The sequence below is a fragment of the Theropithecus gelada genome, chromosome 9 (assembly GCF_003255815.1).
Source record: "Theropithecus gelada isolate Dixy chromosome 9, Tgel_1.0, whole genome shotgun sequence".
NCBI classification, from domain to species: domain Eukaryota; kingdom Metazoa; phylum Chordata; class Mammalia; order Primates; family Cercopithecidae; genus Theropithecus; species Theropithecus gelada.
Genome location: NC_037677.1, coordinates 88881045 through 88897335, shown reverse-complemented (window position 1 = coordinate 88897335; position 16291 = coordinate 88881045). Strand labels below are relative to the sequence as shown.

General features: G+C 40.9%; 2 protein-coding genes across 12 annotated transcripts in view; both read left to right on the top strand.

The window, feature by feature from the left end:
- IDE (insulin degrading enzyme) overlaps positions 1–16291 on the top strand; it is a 122830-nt gene that overhangs the window by 84501 nt on the left and 22038 nt on the right. For 5 of the 7 annotated variants that reach the window (XM_025397961.1, XM_025397959.1, XM_025397963.1 and 2 more), the window contains 5 exons: positions 3052–3174; positions 7015–7097; positions 10970–11114; positions 14721–14831; positions 15736–15856. In XM_025397961.1, the coding sequence (XP_025253746.1) occupies positions 3052–3174; positions 7015–7097; positions 10970–11114; positions 14721–14831; positions 15736–15856 (583 nt within the window). Of the gene's footprint in view, positions 1–3051; positions 3175–7014; positions 7098–10969; positions 11115–11604; positions 11750–14720; positions 14832–15735; positions 15857–16291 lie in introns of all 7 variants that reach the window. The other 2 variants (XM_025397960.1, XM_025397966.1) reach the window with 1 other exon arrangement.
- Positions 203–9675, top strand: LOC112632176 (60S ribosomal protein L6-like). Of its 5 annotated transcripts, XM_025397968.1 has the most exons (4): positions 213–503; positions 823–1429; positions 6329–6334; positions 9647–9675. In XM_025397968.1, exons 1-2 carry the CDS (start codon positions 242–244, stop codon positions 1425–1427), a joined length of 867 nt encoding a protein of 288 aa, XP_025253753.1. In that variant the 5' UTR covers positions 213–241; the 3' UTR covers positions 1428–1429; positions 6329–6334; positions 9647–9675. The 5 variants fall into 5 exon arrangements, with proteins under 5 accessions (XP_025253752.1, XP_025253755.1, XP_025253754.1 ...); XM_025397967.1 differs by lacking the exons at positions 6329–6334; positions 9647–9675 and having other exon boundaries at positions 203–503; positions 823–1478; XM_025397970.1 differs by lacking the exons at positions 6329–6334; positions 9647–9675 and having other exon boundaries at positions 203–508; positions 816–1478.

Here is a 16291-nt window from a genome sequence, read left to right as displayed (position 1 = left end):
CCGTAAAATCTGCAAGGCTGTGCCACACCAACTAGAGATCAAATTACTGAATCCAGAAATCAGAATTATTGACAATCGGTTTTTGTTGTTGTTGTTGTTTTTTAATAGACAGGGCATTGCTCTGTTGTCCAGGCTGATTGCTTTTTTTTCCTGGCCAGTTGCTTTTTTTTTTTTTTTTTAATGATGAAAAGCCTTGATAGACCGGAAGCCGAGACCTTAGTTCTCTTTCCCATCTTGCAAGATGGCGGGTGAAAAAGTTGAGAAGCCAGATACTAAAGAGAAGAAACCTGAAGCCAAGAAGGCTGATGCTGGTGGCAAGGTGAAAAAGGGTAACCTCAAGGCTAAGAAGCCCAAGAAGGGGAAGCCCCATTGCAGCCGCAACCCTGTCCTTGTCAGAGGAATTGGCAGGTATTCCCGATCTGCCATGTATTCCAGAAAGGCCATGTACAAGAGGAAGTACTCAGCCGCTAAATCCAAGGTTGAAAAGAAAAAGAAGGGGCCGGGCGCGGTGGCTCAAGCCTGTAATCCTAGCACTTTGGGAGGCCGAGACGGGCGGATCACAAGGTCAGGAGATCGAGACCATCCTGGCTAACACGGTGAAACCCCGTCTCTACTAAAAAGTACAAAAAACTAGCCGGGCGAGGTGGCGAGCGCCTGTAGTCCCAGCTCCTCGGGAGGCTGAGCCAGGAGAATGGCGTAAACCCGGGAGGCGGAGCTTGCAGTGAGCAGAGATCCGGCCACTGCACTCCAGCCTGGGTGACAGAGCGAGACTCCGTCTCAAAAAAAAAAAAAAAAAAAAAGAAAAGAAAAAGAAGGAAAAAGATCTTGCAACTCTTACAAAACCAGTTGGTGGTGACAAGAACGGCAGTACCTGGGTGGTTAAACTTCGCAAAATGCCTAGATATTATCCTACTGAAGATGTGCCTCGAAAGCTGTTGAGCCACGGCAAAAAACCCTTCAGTCAGCACGTGAGAAAACTGCGAGCCAGCATTACCCCCGGGACCATTCTGATCATCCTCACTGGACGCCACAGGGGCAAGAGGGTGGTTTTCCTGAAGCAGCTGGCTAGTGGCTTGTTACTTGTGACTGGACCTCTGGTCCTCAATCGAGTTCCTCTACGAAGAACACACCAGAAATTTGTCATTGCCACCTCAACCAAAATCGATATCAGCAATGTCAAAATCCCAAAACATCTTACTGATGCTTACTTCAAGAAGAAGAAGCTGCGGAAGCCCAGACACCAGGAAGGTGAGATCTTCGACACAGAAAAAGAGAAATACGAGATTACAGAGCAGCGCAAGATTGATCAGAAAGCTGTGGACTCACAAATTCTACCAAAAATCAAAGCTGTTCCTCAGCTCCAGGGCTACCTGCGATCTGTGTTTGCCCTGACGAATGGAATTTATCCTCACAAATTGGTGTTCTAAATGTCTTAAGAACCTCATTAAATAGCTAAGTACAAAAAAAAAAAAAAAAAAGAAAAGCCTTATAAATTAGGTTCAACAATCAGTGGCCTGTGATCTCTCCCACTTAGGTTTTGGAACTAGGACAGGGAACAGATCCAGCCTACAGGTTGTGTGAATCCCAACCTAAATCTCAACTGTGTGTGTTTTTTTTGTTTTTTAGACGGAGTCTCGCACTGTTGCCCGGGCTGGAGTGCAATGGCGCGATCTTGGCTCACTGCAACCTCTGCCTCCCAGGTTCATGTGATTCTCCTGTCTCAGCCTCCTGAGTAGCTGGGATTACAGATGCACACCACCACACTCGGCTGATTTTTTGTATTTTTAATAGAGATGAGGTTTCACTATGTTGGCCAGACTGGTCTCAAACTCCTGACCTCGTGATCCACACATCTTGGCTTCCCCAAGTGCTGGGATTACAGGCGTGAACCACTGCATCTGGCCTCAACTTTGTTCTTAACCTTACGCTTGAACTACTGGTTCACTTAAAAGTTCACATGATCATCTGGGAGAGGTATGGGCCAGTTCTTAAGAAGTGCTGAAGGCCGAGTGCGGTGGCTCATGTCTGTAATCCTAGCACTTTAGGAGGCTGAGGTGGGCAGATTGAGATCAGGAGTTTGAGACCAGCCTGGGCAATACAGTGAAACCCTGTCTCTAATAAAATACAGAAATTAGCTGGGTGTGGTGGTGCACACCTGTAATCCCAGGGAGTTGGAGGATGCAGTGAGTGAAGATCACGCCACTGCATTCCAGCCTGGGCAACAGAGTGAGATTCTGTCTGTAAAAGAAAAAAAGAAGTACTGAAGTGAGGCTGGGCATGGTGGCTTACACCTGTAATCCCAGCACTTTGGGAGGCTGAAGTGGGTGGATCAGTTGAGGCCAGGAGTTCAAGACCAGCCTGGCCAACATGGTGAAACCCCATCTCTACTAAAAATATAAAAATTAATCAGGTCTGGTGGCACACACCTGTAGTCCCAGCTACTTGGGAGGCTGAGGCACGAGAATCGCTTGAACACAGGAGGCGGAGGTTGCAGTGAGTTGAGATCATGCCACTGCACTCCAACCTGGGCAACAGAACAAGACTCTGTCTCCGGAAGAAAAAAAAAGAGAGAAGTACTGAAGTGAAAGACACCCCCTTTAGCCTGGCTTTCAGGCCATACATGGATATAACTTAGTATAGCTGAAAGTATGGCTCTTATATAAATGACCTATTGTCTAGCAGTTGTGGGAATATATTCCTGGGCAGATTATTCTCCATTATTTAAAGAGCTAGAATAAACATGATCTGCATATGGACCAGTCAGCTTTCCTGTGTTCCATAGTCTCAGATTGTTCCTCAGCTGGTCATTTTGGAGATGTGGAGAGGAAGAATAGATATATGAGCACAAAATCTTTACTAGTACTAGAAAGACCGACTCAAATTTCATGAAAACCGCTCAATAGATTTGGTAGTACCTCCTTTATATATGATGGAAAACAATGCTGTGTGACATCTGTGCACTTAATACTTGCCCATATATTGAGCAGAGATACTATTTTAAACTCTTAAATCAGGCTCTTACTGCATTTGTGTGTTTCATTACTCATCCAGAAATGGCAAAATGCTGACCTGAATGGGAAATTTAAACTTCCTACAAAGAATGAATTTATTCCTACGAATTTTGAGATTTTACCGTTAGAAAAAGAGGCAACACCATACCCTGCTCTTATTAAGGTAATATGTTTGAATCAGTGATTTTAAATTGGGGGACAGACCTAACACATGGGGGACTAGAGAAATGATTTCTTACATTTGGTACTATGTTGATTTGGGGGGGCTCACATACTGATAGATGACAAAAAACCTGCAGAAAGAATAACTACAAGAAATATTAGAAGGTTGAAAATATTAAAGCAAGCAAACTAAACAATGCAGAATCTAGGAAATTGCTTTCTTTATAGGAGAAAAAAGTAAGTCTCAGCTGTAACCATAAGTCTGTAGAAAGGTCTGTGCCTCTTTTCCATGTCTGCTGAAGACCCAATAAGGAAGTAGGTTTGTGCTGCATCGTGGACATTAAAGATAAGAAAGGATCTCTACAGCCTGAAAGAGAGCAAGTCCAGGGGTAGCTGTTGGATTTCCTGCCCTTAAAAACATTCATTATGACATGGTGACTATATTAAATTAATGGAATAATAAACTAGTGCGAAGTGCCGTTGAGAAGTAGGATTCCCTCCCCCTCTTTTTCAGACTATCCTTTTCATGCCATTGTTTCAGAACTTGAGTAAAGTATGTAAAAAATTGTATCAAATTATTACAGTACATTCTCCCTTCTAAACATATTTCTTCTCCCTTCTAAACTGTTTGTAAACTGATGACTATAGGCACACACACACATCTTTCTTTTTATCTTCTTCAAATGACCTGACATTTGGAAGAATTTAGATGAGTTCAGTGAGATAACAATCAGTGTTTAGGAACATGAAAATTTGTCTTAAGCAACTAGATTATTAATGAGGCAACCTTTTTTCTTTTTTTTTCTTTTTTTTTCTTTTCTTTTCTTGTTTTTTCTTTTTTTTTTGAGACAGAGTCTTGTTCTTGTTGCCCAGGCTGGAGTATAATGGCATAATCTTGCTCACTGTAACTTCTGCCTCCCAAGTTCAAGTGATTCTCCTGCCTCAGCCTCCCGAGTAGCTGGGATTACAGGCACCCGCCACCACGTCCAGCTAAGCTTTTGTATTTTTAGTAGAGACAGGGTTTCACCATGTTAGCCAGGCTGGCCTCGAACTCCTGACCTCAGGTGATCCACCTGCCTCGGCCTCCCAAAGTACTGGGATTACAGGCATGAGCCACCGCGCCTAGCCCATTTTTCTTTAAAAATGACATTTTAAAGAGTTTTCTATTAGCTTATGCAAAGAGAAAGTTCATTTACCCCTCCTGTTTTTTATGTATTGTTTTTATTTATTTATTTATCTATCTATCTATCTATTTATTTTTGGAGGCAGGGTCTCTCTGTTGCCCAGGCTGGAGTGCAGTGGTGGGATCATAGCTCACTGCAGCCTCAAACTCCTAGGTTCAAACCATCTTCTGGCCTCAGCCTCCTAAGTAGCTGGACTATAGACGCACACCACACCCAGCTAATTTGTTTTTAATTTTTTATAGAGATGAGATCTTGCTATGTTGCCTGGGCTGGTCTGGAACTCCTGGCCTCAAGTGATCCTCCTCCTTCAGCCTCTCAAGTAGCTGGAATTATAGGTGTGAGCTACCATATCTGACTTTTGCTGTTTGTTTTAAATAGGCCTTCCCAGAGCAAACTAACAAGAACATTAAACCATTTATATCTCTTCCCAGAGTTTCAAGGTAGTTTCAAGTGACTAAAGCCATTCTTAGTATAGCATGAGTGAAGTGGAGAGGCAAGATAAGTAGCTTATTTGTTCATCCTTGGCCGTGTTGGTTATCCATGGTTGCATATTAAATTATTCCAAAACTTAGCAGCTTAAAACCACAACATTTAAGTTAGGCCAGGTGCGGTGGCTCATGCCTGTAATCCCAGCACTTTGGGAGGCCGAGGCAGGCGGATCATGAGGTCAGGAGTTCAAGACCAGCCTGACCAAAATGGTGAAACCCCATCTCTACTAAAAAAAAATTAGCCGGGTGTGGTGGTGCACGCCTGTTATCCCACCTACTCAGGAGGCTGAGGCAGGAGAATCACTTGAACTCAGGAGGCAGAGATTGTGGTGAGCTGAGATTGCGCCATTGCACTCTAACCTGGGTAAGAGCGAAACTCCGTCTCAAAAAAAAAAAAAAAAAAACACACACCATTTATTATCTCACACAGTTTTTTTCTTTTTTTTTTAAGACTCGCATTCCATTGCCCAGGCTGTGGTGAAGTGGTGCAGTTATGGCTCACTGTAGCCTCAGCCTCCTGGGCTAAAGTGATCCACCAACCTCAGCCTCTTGTGTACCTAGGACTACAGGCACACACCACCATGCCCAGCTAATTAATTGTTCAATATATCTGTAGAGGTGGGATCTCACTATGTTGCCCAGGCCGATCTCAAACTCCTAGGCTCAAGCGATCCTCCTGCCTCACCCTTCCAAATTTCTGGGATCACAGGCATGAACCATCATTCCTGGTCTCTCACACAGTTTTTGTTTTTGTTTTTGTTTTGAGACAGAGTTTCTCTCCGTTGCCCAGGCTGGAGTGCAGTGGTACAATCTTAGCTCACTGCAACCTCCGCTTCCCAGGTTCAAGCAATTCTCATGCCTTAGCCTCCGAAGTAACTGGGATTATAGGCGTGTGCCACCATGCCCAACTAATTTTTGTGTGTTTAATAGAGACAGGGTTTTGCTAGTTGGCCAGGCTGGTCTCAAACTCCTGTCCTCAAGTAATCTGCCTGCCTCGGCCTCCCAAAGTGCTGGGATTACAGGTGTGAGCCGCCGTACCCTACCTCACACACAGTTTCTTTTTTTTGTTTTGTTTTGTTTTGTTTTGTTTTTTGAGACGGAGTCTCACTCTATCACCCAGGCTGGAGTGCAGTGGCACCATCTCGGCTCACTGCAACCTCCGCCTCCCAAGTTCCAGTTCAAGCAGTTCTCCTGCCTCAGCCTCCCAAATAGCTGAGACTACAGGCATGAGCCACCACACCCTGCTCATTTTTGTGTTATTAGTAGAGACGGGGTTTCACCATGTTGGCCAGGATGGTCTCGAACTCCTGACCTCATGATCTGCCCACCTTGGCATCCCAAAGTGTTGGGATTACAGGAGTGAAGCCACCACGCCCAGCCCTCATATACAGTTTCTGAGGAGGGCCAGGAATCCAGCAGTGACTTAGTTGGGTAGTTCTGGCTCAGGGCCCGTTGTGTGGTTATAGTCAAGCTGTTGGCCGAGGCTTCAGTCATCTGAAGGTTCAACCAGGGCTGGAGGATTCTCTTCCAAGTTCAGTTATGTGGTTGTTGGCCAGCCTTTTTCACCACATGGACCTCTCTGTAGAGTTGCTTGACATGGCAGCAGGCTTCCCCCAAAGTGAATGATCTAAGAGGGAAAGTGAGTGATCAGGATGCAAGCCGCGGTGTCTTTTATAAATGCAGTCTCAGAGGTATACCATTAATTCTGTCATATTTTGTTAGTAAGGCAGACCAACCCTGGTCTAGTGTGGGAGGGGACCACCCAAGATTGTGAATCTCAGCAGGCAAGGATTGTTGTGGGCCACCCTGGAAGCTGGCTGCCATTCGCTTGCAAGGGACTTCTGCCTCTGCCTGCCTCCCAGTGTCCGGAAAGATGAAGACAGGACAGTTGGTATTGGCTTCTCTGATCTGTCTTTTTCTTCACTGTACCCCCATCTCCCTAATACAGGGGAAATAGAAGGCAGATTTCACTGTGCTACAGGAGTCTGCAGTCTTTGTCTCCAGCTTTCTACCTGCTGACTCTGAGTATGTTTCAGGGCCATGGGACAGCAGCTCCAGAACAAAACTCTAACTATTGCCTCTGTTCTCCTCCTCTTGAAGAGTGATTTGATTGAACATTTTTGCTGAATGCACCTCTATTTCCCTAACCAAACTGTTTCTCCATCACAGGATACAGCTATGAGCAAACTCTGGTTCAAACAAGATGATAAGTTTTTTTTGCCGAAGGCTTGTCTCAACTTTGAATTTTTCAGGTATGTAAGATGAGTCTAGCTTATAAAGCTTCTTATAAAAATCAACAATTACATTTCCAAAAGTTATCTATTTTTCTTAAACATCCATGTCTAGAAATAAAAGGAATTAGAGTTATTTCACCTAGAAAAGGAGAGGCTGAAATAAATAAATAAATAAATAAATAAAAATAAAGAAAAGGAGAGGCTGGCCAGGCACAGTGGCTCACACCTGTAATCCCAGCACTTGGGAGGCCGAGGCAGGCGGATCATGAGGTCAGGAGATCGAGACCATCCTGGCTAACACAGTGAAACCCCGTCTCTACTAAAAATACAAAAAATTAGCCGGGCATGGTGGCGGGCGCCTGTAGTCCCAGCTACTCGGGAGGCCGAGGCAGGAGAATGGTGTGAACCCAGGAGGTGGAGGTTGCAGTCAGCCGAGATCGCATCACTGCACTCCAGCCTGAGCGACAGAGCAAGACTGTGTCTCAGGAAAAAAAAAAAAGAAAGGAGAGGCTGTTGCTGTTAAGAGGTATTTTTTTAAAAAAAGTTGTTAACTCTTTTTTTTTTTTTCCATTAATGAGTATACCCTTTAGCTGAAATGATTTATGTTAGCTATTGTTAGGACGACCTTCTTAGCCTTCAGGGTTTTGGATTCTGAGGAGGCCGTAGATTTACCCAGAAGACTCACTGAAGAAAGAATAAATAATTTGGGGTGTTTTTATTGCTTTGGTTTTGTATTCCTGGAACTTGTCTAGAAGAAGAGGTACTAGTTACTAAATTATCCTGAGTCTTGTTTCATCTTTTGTCTGGAGCTTCCTCTATTTCTGGCTTGATTACTTAAAAATTACTAATAAAAAGGGAGAAGATGTTTAGTAAAATTTATGAATAATGCTATTGCAGTAATTTCTCAGTGCATTTTCAATTCATCTCTGTCTTCCTTTACTTATTTGTGTGTTAATCACCTGATTCAGATTTTACTTTGTGAGTTTATACTTTTTATAATTTTATATTTCTAAAATTCAGGGGTTTATAAGATAAGCCTGTCATGGTTTATTTGTTCAGTAATGTTCAATATGATAATCAGCTTTTTCATTAATTTTTATTCAGTTGGCTTGACATGAAATTAAAGATAGATATGGTTTAAATGCTTTGGAAAAAGGGAAAAGAATCTGATTTTCCATCAACAAATATGTTGAGATTATAATGATTATAAATATTGTGGTTTTATAGCATGAGAGTTACAGATTATCTGAAACTGCTCAGAGTTTTTTTATTGTTTACACCAAACATGGGCTGTCAGGTTGTGGCTTATTATTGGTAAAGGGCATTACAAAGCTGCTTTTTATTTTTTGATATTTGAGAGTGATATTTTTAACACTGTAAGCAGCTTGTCACCACTTTCTCATTTGGCCTCTGTGATGAAGAATTTCTTTAGAATACCCTTTGAGAGACCATTTTACATTTTTGTGTTCTCTAAACTGCCTAGCACATTTCCTACAATTGAAAATGTCTGCCTCCCACACAAATCCCAGCCTCTGGTCTGTCTTCCTAGAGGTAACTACTGTTCTGTTTCTTGCACATTTTAATTGAAATTTTCATGTGTGTGTCTATATCCTTTTCATCTTTTCAGAAATAAGATTATATTATGTGTAGTTAGCTATGGTTTTTAAAACCCTGTGATCCATATTTAAGCATATAGTATCTGGTTACAAAATAATGTATTTTTTAAATTAACACATGAACCAGAATTTAGGTATCCCAGTTGAATCCTATTATCTTTTAAAAGTTAGTTTAGTGTCTTCTCCACTTCACCAGCACAGCTGCTGTGGATACAGCTGTTTTCGTTCTTTTTTTTAAGGAGACAGAGTCTTACTCTGTCACCCGGGGCTGGAGTGCAGTTACTGCAGCCTCAAACTCTTGGGCTCGAGTGATCCTCCCATCTCAGGCTCCTGAGTAGCTGGGACTACAGGCGCATGCCACCTCGCCAGGCTGGATACATCATTTTAGGACACTCCTTGGAATTATTTTCTGAGCCTGAGCCATAGTGCTTTGAAACCCCAAACTTTCTGGCTTTTCACTTCCATCTGAGAAAGGTGCATAGTTACCTGTGGGGCCGACCTCTGTCATAGCCTCTCTTTTGTTTTGATGATTTTGTTTTTGTGAATTGTGCCTTAAGTTTTTGAGCTGCTATTTGCCCAAAGAAGGAAATCTGTCATCATGTATGATACTTTAAAAAATTTAATGGCAGATCATTTATTCAAATTTTCCAGTTGGAGAATATTTGGATAGCTGTAGAACTTTGTCTTTGATTTTAATTCTCTAAGTGACTACAAATTTTATCCCTGTTTTTGCTTTTTTATCAGCTTTGATAAAATTATTGGCTTTGGCTGGGTGCAATAGCTCACACCTGTAATCCTAACATTTTGGGAAGCCAAGGCAGGAAGATCACTTGAACCTAGGAGTTCAAGACCAGCCTGGACAACACAGTGAGACCTTGACTCAACATTAAAAAACAAAATGTTGGCTTTGTTTTCAGTACATCAGTTATATTTACTGTGATACAAATAGAGTGAAACTTTTAATTTGCTGCCAAACAAACCAAGCAGGCACCTGCCTCAGGCCTTTAGCACTAGCTATTTCTTCAGCCTGGGAAGTTCTCCACTCCACCCCTTAGATATCCCCAGGGCTCACTCACTCGCCTCCTTCAGGTCTGGGTCCAGATGTCACATGATAAGAGTGGCCTTGACTGGCTATTCTTATGTAAAGCAGCAGTCTTTCTTCCCTGCTGCCATCACCCCATCATTCCTTATTCCCCTTACCCTGCTTAATTTTACCTCATAACACTGTCACCAACTAAAATGTCAAATTTAAATTTATTATTATTTGTCCCCTCTAGCTAGATTATCAATTCTGAGGTCAGGGACTTTGCCTGATTTGTCCACTCTTTGTCTTCAGTGCCTAGAAAAGAGCCTGGCACTGTAGTAAGCATATAATACATATTTGTTGAATGAGTGAAACTTTCACTTTCTTCTGATAAAAGGTAAGCAAGGTTGTATAGTCAGAGGAGCAGGTCGTTTAACTTGCATTTGAATCCCAGCTCTGCTGCCACACGAACTCAGGGGACCTGAAGAAAATTATGTTTTTTATCTGGGAAATGAAGTTTAGTTGATCACTGTGGTTGTTTAGTTCTTGTACTCTATAATTCTTTCTTCTTTGTTCTTTCTCATTTAACTATTTTTCTATTTTAGTTTTTTTCCCTAGTTTTGGCTGCTGTTATATGATAGAAATTATCAATTATTTTACTGACAGTTCTCTAGCTTTACTGCTTTGGGGAAAACTCAGGGATAAGTTAACATTTTCACAGGTCTCAATTTTTCTAAGTTCATGTAATTACCACAGACACATTTCCCAGTCTTTTACTCCTGTCCACCAAGGGTGTGACTTGATTGGAGAGAGAAGGAAGACATGCAAATACTGTATGTGTTCTGTCGGCTGTGCTCCTCCCGTTAGCCTAAGCATAGCCATGCATTTTGGCCCGTTCCCACTCCTCACATACCCTGCATTTCTAACTTGTCAGTTCTGCCACACCATCTGGGGTAGGCAGTTCCTTCTCCTTCTTCGCTACCAGCAGTGCGTGCGCATGGGCACGCACGCGCTCACACACACACACACACACACACACACACACACACACAGACACATACACATACATTTCAGGCTTCTTTTTCAGACATCTTGTTTTTTTCCTCATAAGAAGAAATAACCTCAAGAATTCACCCATATCCTCAGGAAATCATATTAACCGGTGTTCAATATCTTGATCCTTCTCAAAAGGCCATATCACATTGAGAAGTAATAAAATCAGCTATTTTACTGTCAACATTTTCTTCCAGCCCATTTGCTTATGTGGACCCCTTGCACTGTAACATGGCCTATTTGTACCTTGAGCTCCTCAAAGATTCACTCAACGAGTATGCATATGCAGCAGAGCTAGCAGGCTTGAGCTATGATCTCCAAAATACCATCTATGGGATGTATGTAAGTACCCACGCCTTAGAGCCTTCCACTCATCAACATTTTTTATATTGATTTGATGGAAGCATTTTTTGATTGAGGGTATGAGTTTAATTTCTTTTTTTTTAATCTTTATGGCTAATCTATTTTCTCATTTAATTTTTAAGTTAGCTCTTATTCTAAGTGTTCAACTACATACCATTCATATTATGCAAATTTTCCTTGATTTCTTTTTTTTTTTAAACGTCTTTCATCAGAATGTCATATTTTTCTACTCAAACAAAATTGGACCCTGATTTAGGTTTAGATCTTACCCATTCTGTATTTGAAATCTTGGTCTTTGGCAAAGGAAAATGAAATCTTCCTTCTTTTGTAAAACCTAAGGTTGTCATATACTATTTCCCTAGAAATCCAGATCATGAGGCTGCATATCCATACTCTTCGGTCATGTTTCTTCATTACCATGCCACTGCTTGAGGTATCAAAGCATTTCTTTTGTTTTTCTTTTTGTTAGTCGCTACATTTATGCTGATCCTCTTCATTGCAACATGACATACCTGTTTATCAGGTTATTGAAGGATGATTTAAAAGAGTATACATATGCAGCACGCCTCTCAGGTTTGAGCTATGGCATTGCATCAGGAATGAATGCAATACTTGTAAGTAAAATGAAAACCAAAGAAAAGGCACCACCCTGTTTAAGCATTATGTTGAGCTTGGGAAAACTATTAACTTCTGCATTTTTAAACAAGAAAGTTGATGGTTTTTTTCCTTGCACCTTTTTGATGATCAAAGAACTCAAATTAGTGTTAGTTCCACTAATGAATGATTTAATAAAGTTTAGTGCATCTTGTGAACATGTATGTGTGCTACATTTATTTGCATGTTCTTCTGCCTGAGATGTTTAATATATTAATCCTGAAAGCATGTTGTTCTTTCCATATAATTGAGTATATTAACATCTGTAAGTAGAAGATATCAATAGTTGTTGTGGTGATTGAATTTTACTTATAAATAGGCTCCCTTTATTTCTGCAGATAGTAGTATAAAGTTTCTATGTTCAGATACACCTGACATTTTAATTTATTTTGTAGCATGCACCATTACCTACTTTATATGTGTTTTAAAATAAGCATTATTAAATCCATCTAAGAAGTAACTAGATCCTTTCTTTGGAATGTGTTTTCAAGCTTGCTTATATCTCAATTCCAAGTTAACATCCCTTTTATGGCACACATTCATCTTCACTTTTCTTGAAAATGTATTGCATATTTTAGTAAAAATGAAAACGAGAGCATTTTGGGGTACTCCTTTTTAAATTCTTACACAAAAGATTTTAGGAGTTTTAAATTTTATTTATTTTCCAGTGACTTTTTTTTCTTCACATAAATAAATTCTCTGGTAACTTTTGTTTAATGTATAAGAATGTATATTAATCTAACCATTCTCAGAGTCCACAGAAGTTTGAAGCTCAGAGATCAAAATTAGCTCCAAATAGAAAAGTAATCAACTGTTTTCTCTTTTTTCTGTTGATTTTTAGTAGCATATTACCATCAAAACACATAATTATTTATGACAAAATGGGTTTTCTGCTAATTGTCAGTCTAGTTCCTCCAGTAGGAAACATGATGTGCTCGCCATGGCCAGTGGCCTTCCCTCCTGCTGAGGTTCTTGCCTATCATCCTGCACAGCATGGAGACTTTCATGATATTCTAGCTGCAGTGTATCCTCTACTGCTTTGGGTGCCACCATGTGAAAATATCGTGATAGAAATTCTCCATTCCCCACTTTTCAAAATGTTAGGCATTTAGAGACAAAGTGAATTGTGCTGAGTTGGCTGGGCACGGTGGCTCACACCTATAATCCCAGCACTTTGGGAGGCCAAGGCAGGCAGATTGCTTTGAGCTAGGAGTTCAAGACCAACCTCCTAGGCAACACGGTAAGACCCTGTCTCTACAAAAAACACAAGAAAATTAGCCAGAAGTGGTGGTGCATGCCTGTAGTCCAGCTACTCTGGAGGCTGAGGTGGGAGGATCGCTTGAGTCCATGGAGCAGAAGTTGTAGTCAGCCGAGATTGTACCACTGCACTCCAGCCTGGGTGGCAGAGTCAGATCCTGTCTCAAAAAACAAAAAATGTGCTAAGCCAAGATCCTGATGATACATACAGTGTATCCTTCTTACACATTTGTTTTGCCATTAGCTTTTGGAACAGCAACAGAACTTATCAAATAAGCAAGTGGTTAGAATTGTGGATCCTCCGTGGCACCGTGGCTCGTGCCTGTAATCCTAGCACTTTGGGAGGCTGAGGCAGGTGGATCACCTGAGGTCAGGAGTCTCACTATGTTGCCCAGGTTGGTCTTAAACTCTTGGGCTCAAGCAATCGTTCGTCTCAGCTTTCCAAGTAGCTGGGACGACATGTACATGCCACTATGTCCTGTGATTTTTATCTTCTTACCTCACCTGTAAAAACCTTGGCCGGGCGCGGTGGCTCAAGCCTATAATCCCAGCACTTTGGGAGGCCGAGACGGGCGGATCACGAGGTCAGGAGATCAAGACCATCCTGGCTAACACGGTGAAACCCCGTCTCTACTAAAAAAAATACAAAAAACTAGCCGGGCAAGGTGGCGGGCGCCTGTAGTCCCAGCTACTTGGGAGGCTGAGGCAGGAGAATGGCGCAAACCCGGGAGGTGGAGCTTGCAGTGAGCTGAGATCCGGCCACTGCACTCCAGCCTGGGCGACAGAGCGAGACTCCGTCTCAAAAAAAAAAAAAAAAAAAAAAAAAAAAAAAAAAAACCTTAAGCCTGCCATTCGTTAGATGCTCTTTTTGAAGAAAAAACTTAGCCACATTCTACAATTAGTTTTATAATAAGAACTTGAATTTTGATGATGTAGTATATGCCACCAGAGTTCGATGTTAGGTGAGTTTACTTACTGTTGATTTTGTTTCAGAAAAGTAAAATTATGCTTTTGGGTATAGAGATTGCTAATGGCCAGGTACTTTGGCTCACATATAGTTCCAGCTACTTGGGAGACTGAAGCAGGAGGATCACTTGAGCTCAGGAATTTGAGTCTAGCCTGGGTACCCCAGCAAGACCCTGTCTCGAATGAATGAATAAATAAATAAATAAATTTTTTAAAAAAGATGGTTAAGCCTGGGCATGGTGGCTCACACCTGTAATCCCAGCACTTTGGAAGGCCGAGGCGGGTAGATCACCTGAGGTCAGGAGTTCAAAACCAGCCTGACTAACATGGTGAAACCCCATCTCTACTAAAAATACAAAATATTAGCCGGGCCTGGTGGTGCACATCTGTAATCCCAGCTATTCCGGAGGCTGATACAGGAGAATTGCTTGAACCTGGGAGGCTGAGGTTGCAGTGAACCGAAATCGTACCGTTGCATTCCAGCCTGGGCAACAAGAATGAAACTCTATCTCAAAAAAAAAAAAGATGGTTAATGTTATCTTCCTGTTACACTATATTTATATATTTATGAGACATTAAAGTGAATGTTTCATTTTTTATATGTCTGTTTTTGAATTTTCTACATGTTTAAAAATCAAGTCAAGTTGTTTATTTGGAAGTTGTTTTGTGATATTTTTAGACTTTTAATACCCTGAATTCTTTCTGTAGCTTTCTGTGAAAGGTTACAATGACAAGCAGCCAATTTTACTTAAGAAGATTATTGAGAAAATGGCTACCTTTGAGATTGATGAAAAAAGATTTGAAATTATCAAAGAAGCAGTAAGTTTTCTGAACCCTGTTTTTTTATTCATAAGATAATATTGCTGTGTTATAAAAAGTTTTCATAATAGTTTTTATAAAAGAAGCAAGGAGGAAAAGAAGCATTCATAACCCTGTTGCAGTCACCTCACCTTGTCTTTGCAAAATCTGATACTCCATCCAGAAAGAAAGCCTAGTTGACTCTTGTGGACACCTGGCCTCTTCTCTGTGGGTGCCAAGAGCTCACTGCAATTCAGAGTCGCAGCTCAAAATTTCAAAGAGAAGTACTTAGTGGCTGTCAGGGCCTCCTTGAATGTTCGATCCCAACCTCCAGTTCAGAAGAACACACAATTCATCAGACTGAGGTCTGCTTTCCCACAAGACCTTGTCACAATAGAGCACACTATTTGGGTTTGACATATCTTCCACTTAAATTCAATTCATATTTGGCCCAGTAATGGAAGTACGGGATGAACAGCTCCTTCTGAAGCTAAACTGTGACCTTTTCTTGTATATCAGAAGAAACTACCATCAGTTTTCAAATAAAGATCCCATATTTTATATGGCTACTTATTTGTGTTGCTTGCTTATGGAGACTTTGGGGATGGCTTTATAGCGTAGAACCTAAAGATTCCAAAAGACATCCCTGAAAACTAGGGATAACTTTCTGAGGGACAAAAGATATCCCATAGTGAAGCACTTATAGTCCGTGTCAGATGCTGAACAAATGAAAAAGCATGCACTTTTATGTAAGGATCGGAGAGGAGTAAACCCCATTCTTAATTGTATAACTTCAGAAAGGGGAAAGAAGAAAATATCCTAGTAACACATAGTTTATAGAGAATTGAAATTTGATTATAACTGGACTTTTGGAATGATTTTTAAAAGATTTATAAAATTAATGAAAGCATGTCTCCTTCACTAGTATATGCGATCTCTTAACAATTTCCGGGCTGAACAGCCTCACCAGCATGCCATGTACTACCTGCGCTTGCTGATGACTGAAGTGGCCTGGACTAAAGATGAGTTAAAAGAAGCTCTGGATGGTGAGACTTTCTACTTAAAGCTTAATGCTTTCTTCATTTTTTTCCTAAATAACTTGTAGTTCTATTAAAACTGGCTGTGCCTATGTTTTATAAAAACAGTGGTGGGCAGGATGGCTATAATTAACAGTAACATATACTTTTAAATAGGTAGAAGAAAGATATTGAACATTCCCAACCCAAACAAATGATAAATAAACTTGAGATGATGGATATGCTTAATACCCTGATGTGATCACTATATGTTATATGTATATATAATAACATTATTATATAGTCTATGAATATCTACAGTTATTATTTCTCAATTTAAAATAAAATAGAAAAAAAAATGGTGGCTTTGAAGTGGTTTTTGCATTCAGGCAGGTTAGCCACATTTACTGTTTTTAATCTGGACCTATACCAGTTAATTACGACTATTTTTAGATTTCTGAAGAC

Bases quoted from the DNA above. Each gene is read 5' to 3' on its own strand.
- LOC112632176 (XM_025397969.1), top strand. From the start codon at position 242: ATGGCGGGTGAAAAAGTTGAGAAGCCAGATACTAAAGAGAAGAAACCT. The intron at 509-812 runs GTGGCTCAAGCC...GAAAAGAAAAAG, and splicing joins AAAAGAAGGGGCCGGGCGCG to AAGGAAAAAGATCTTGCAAC.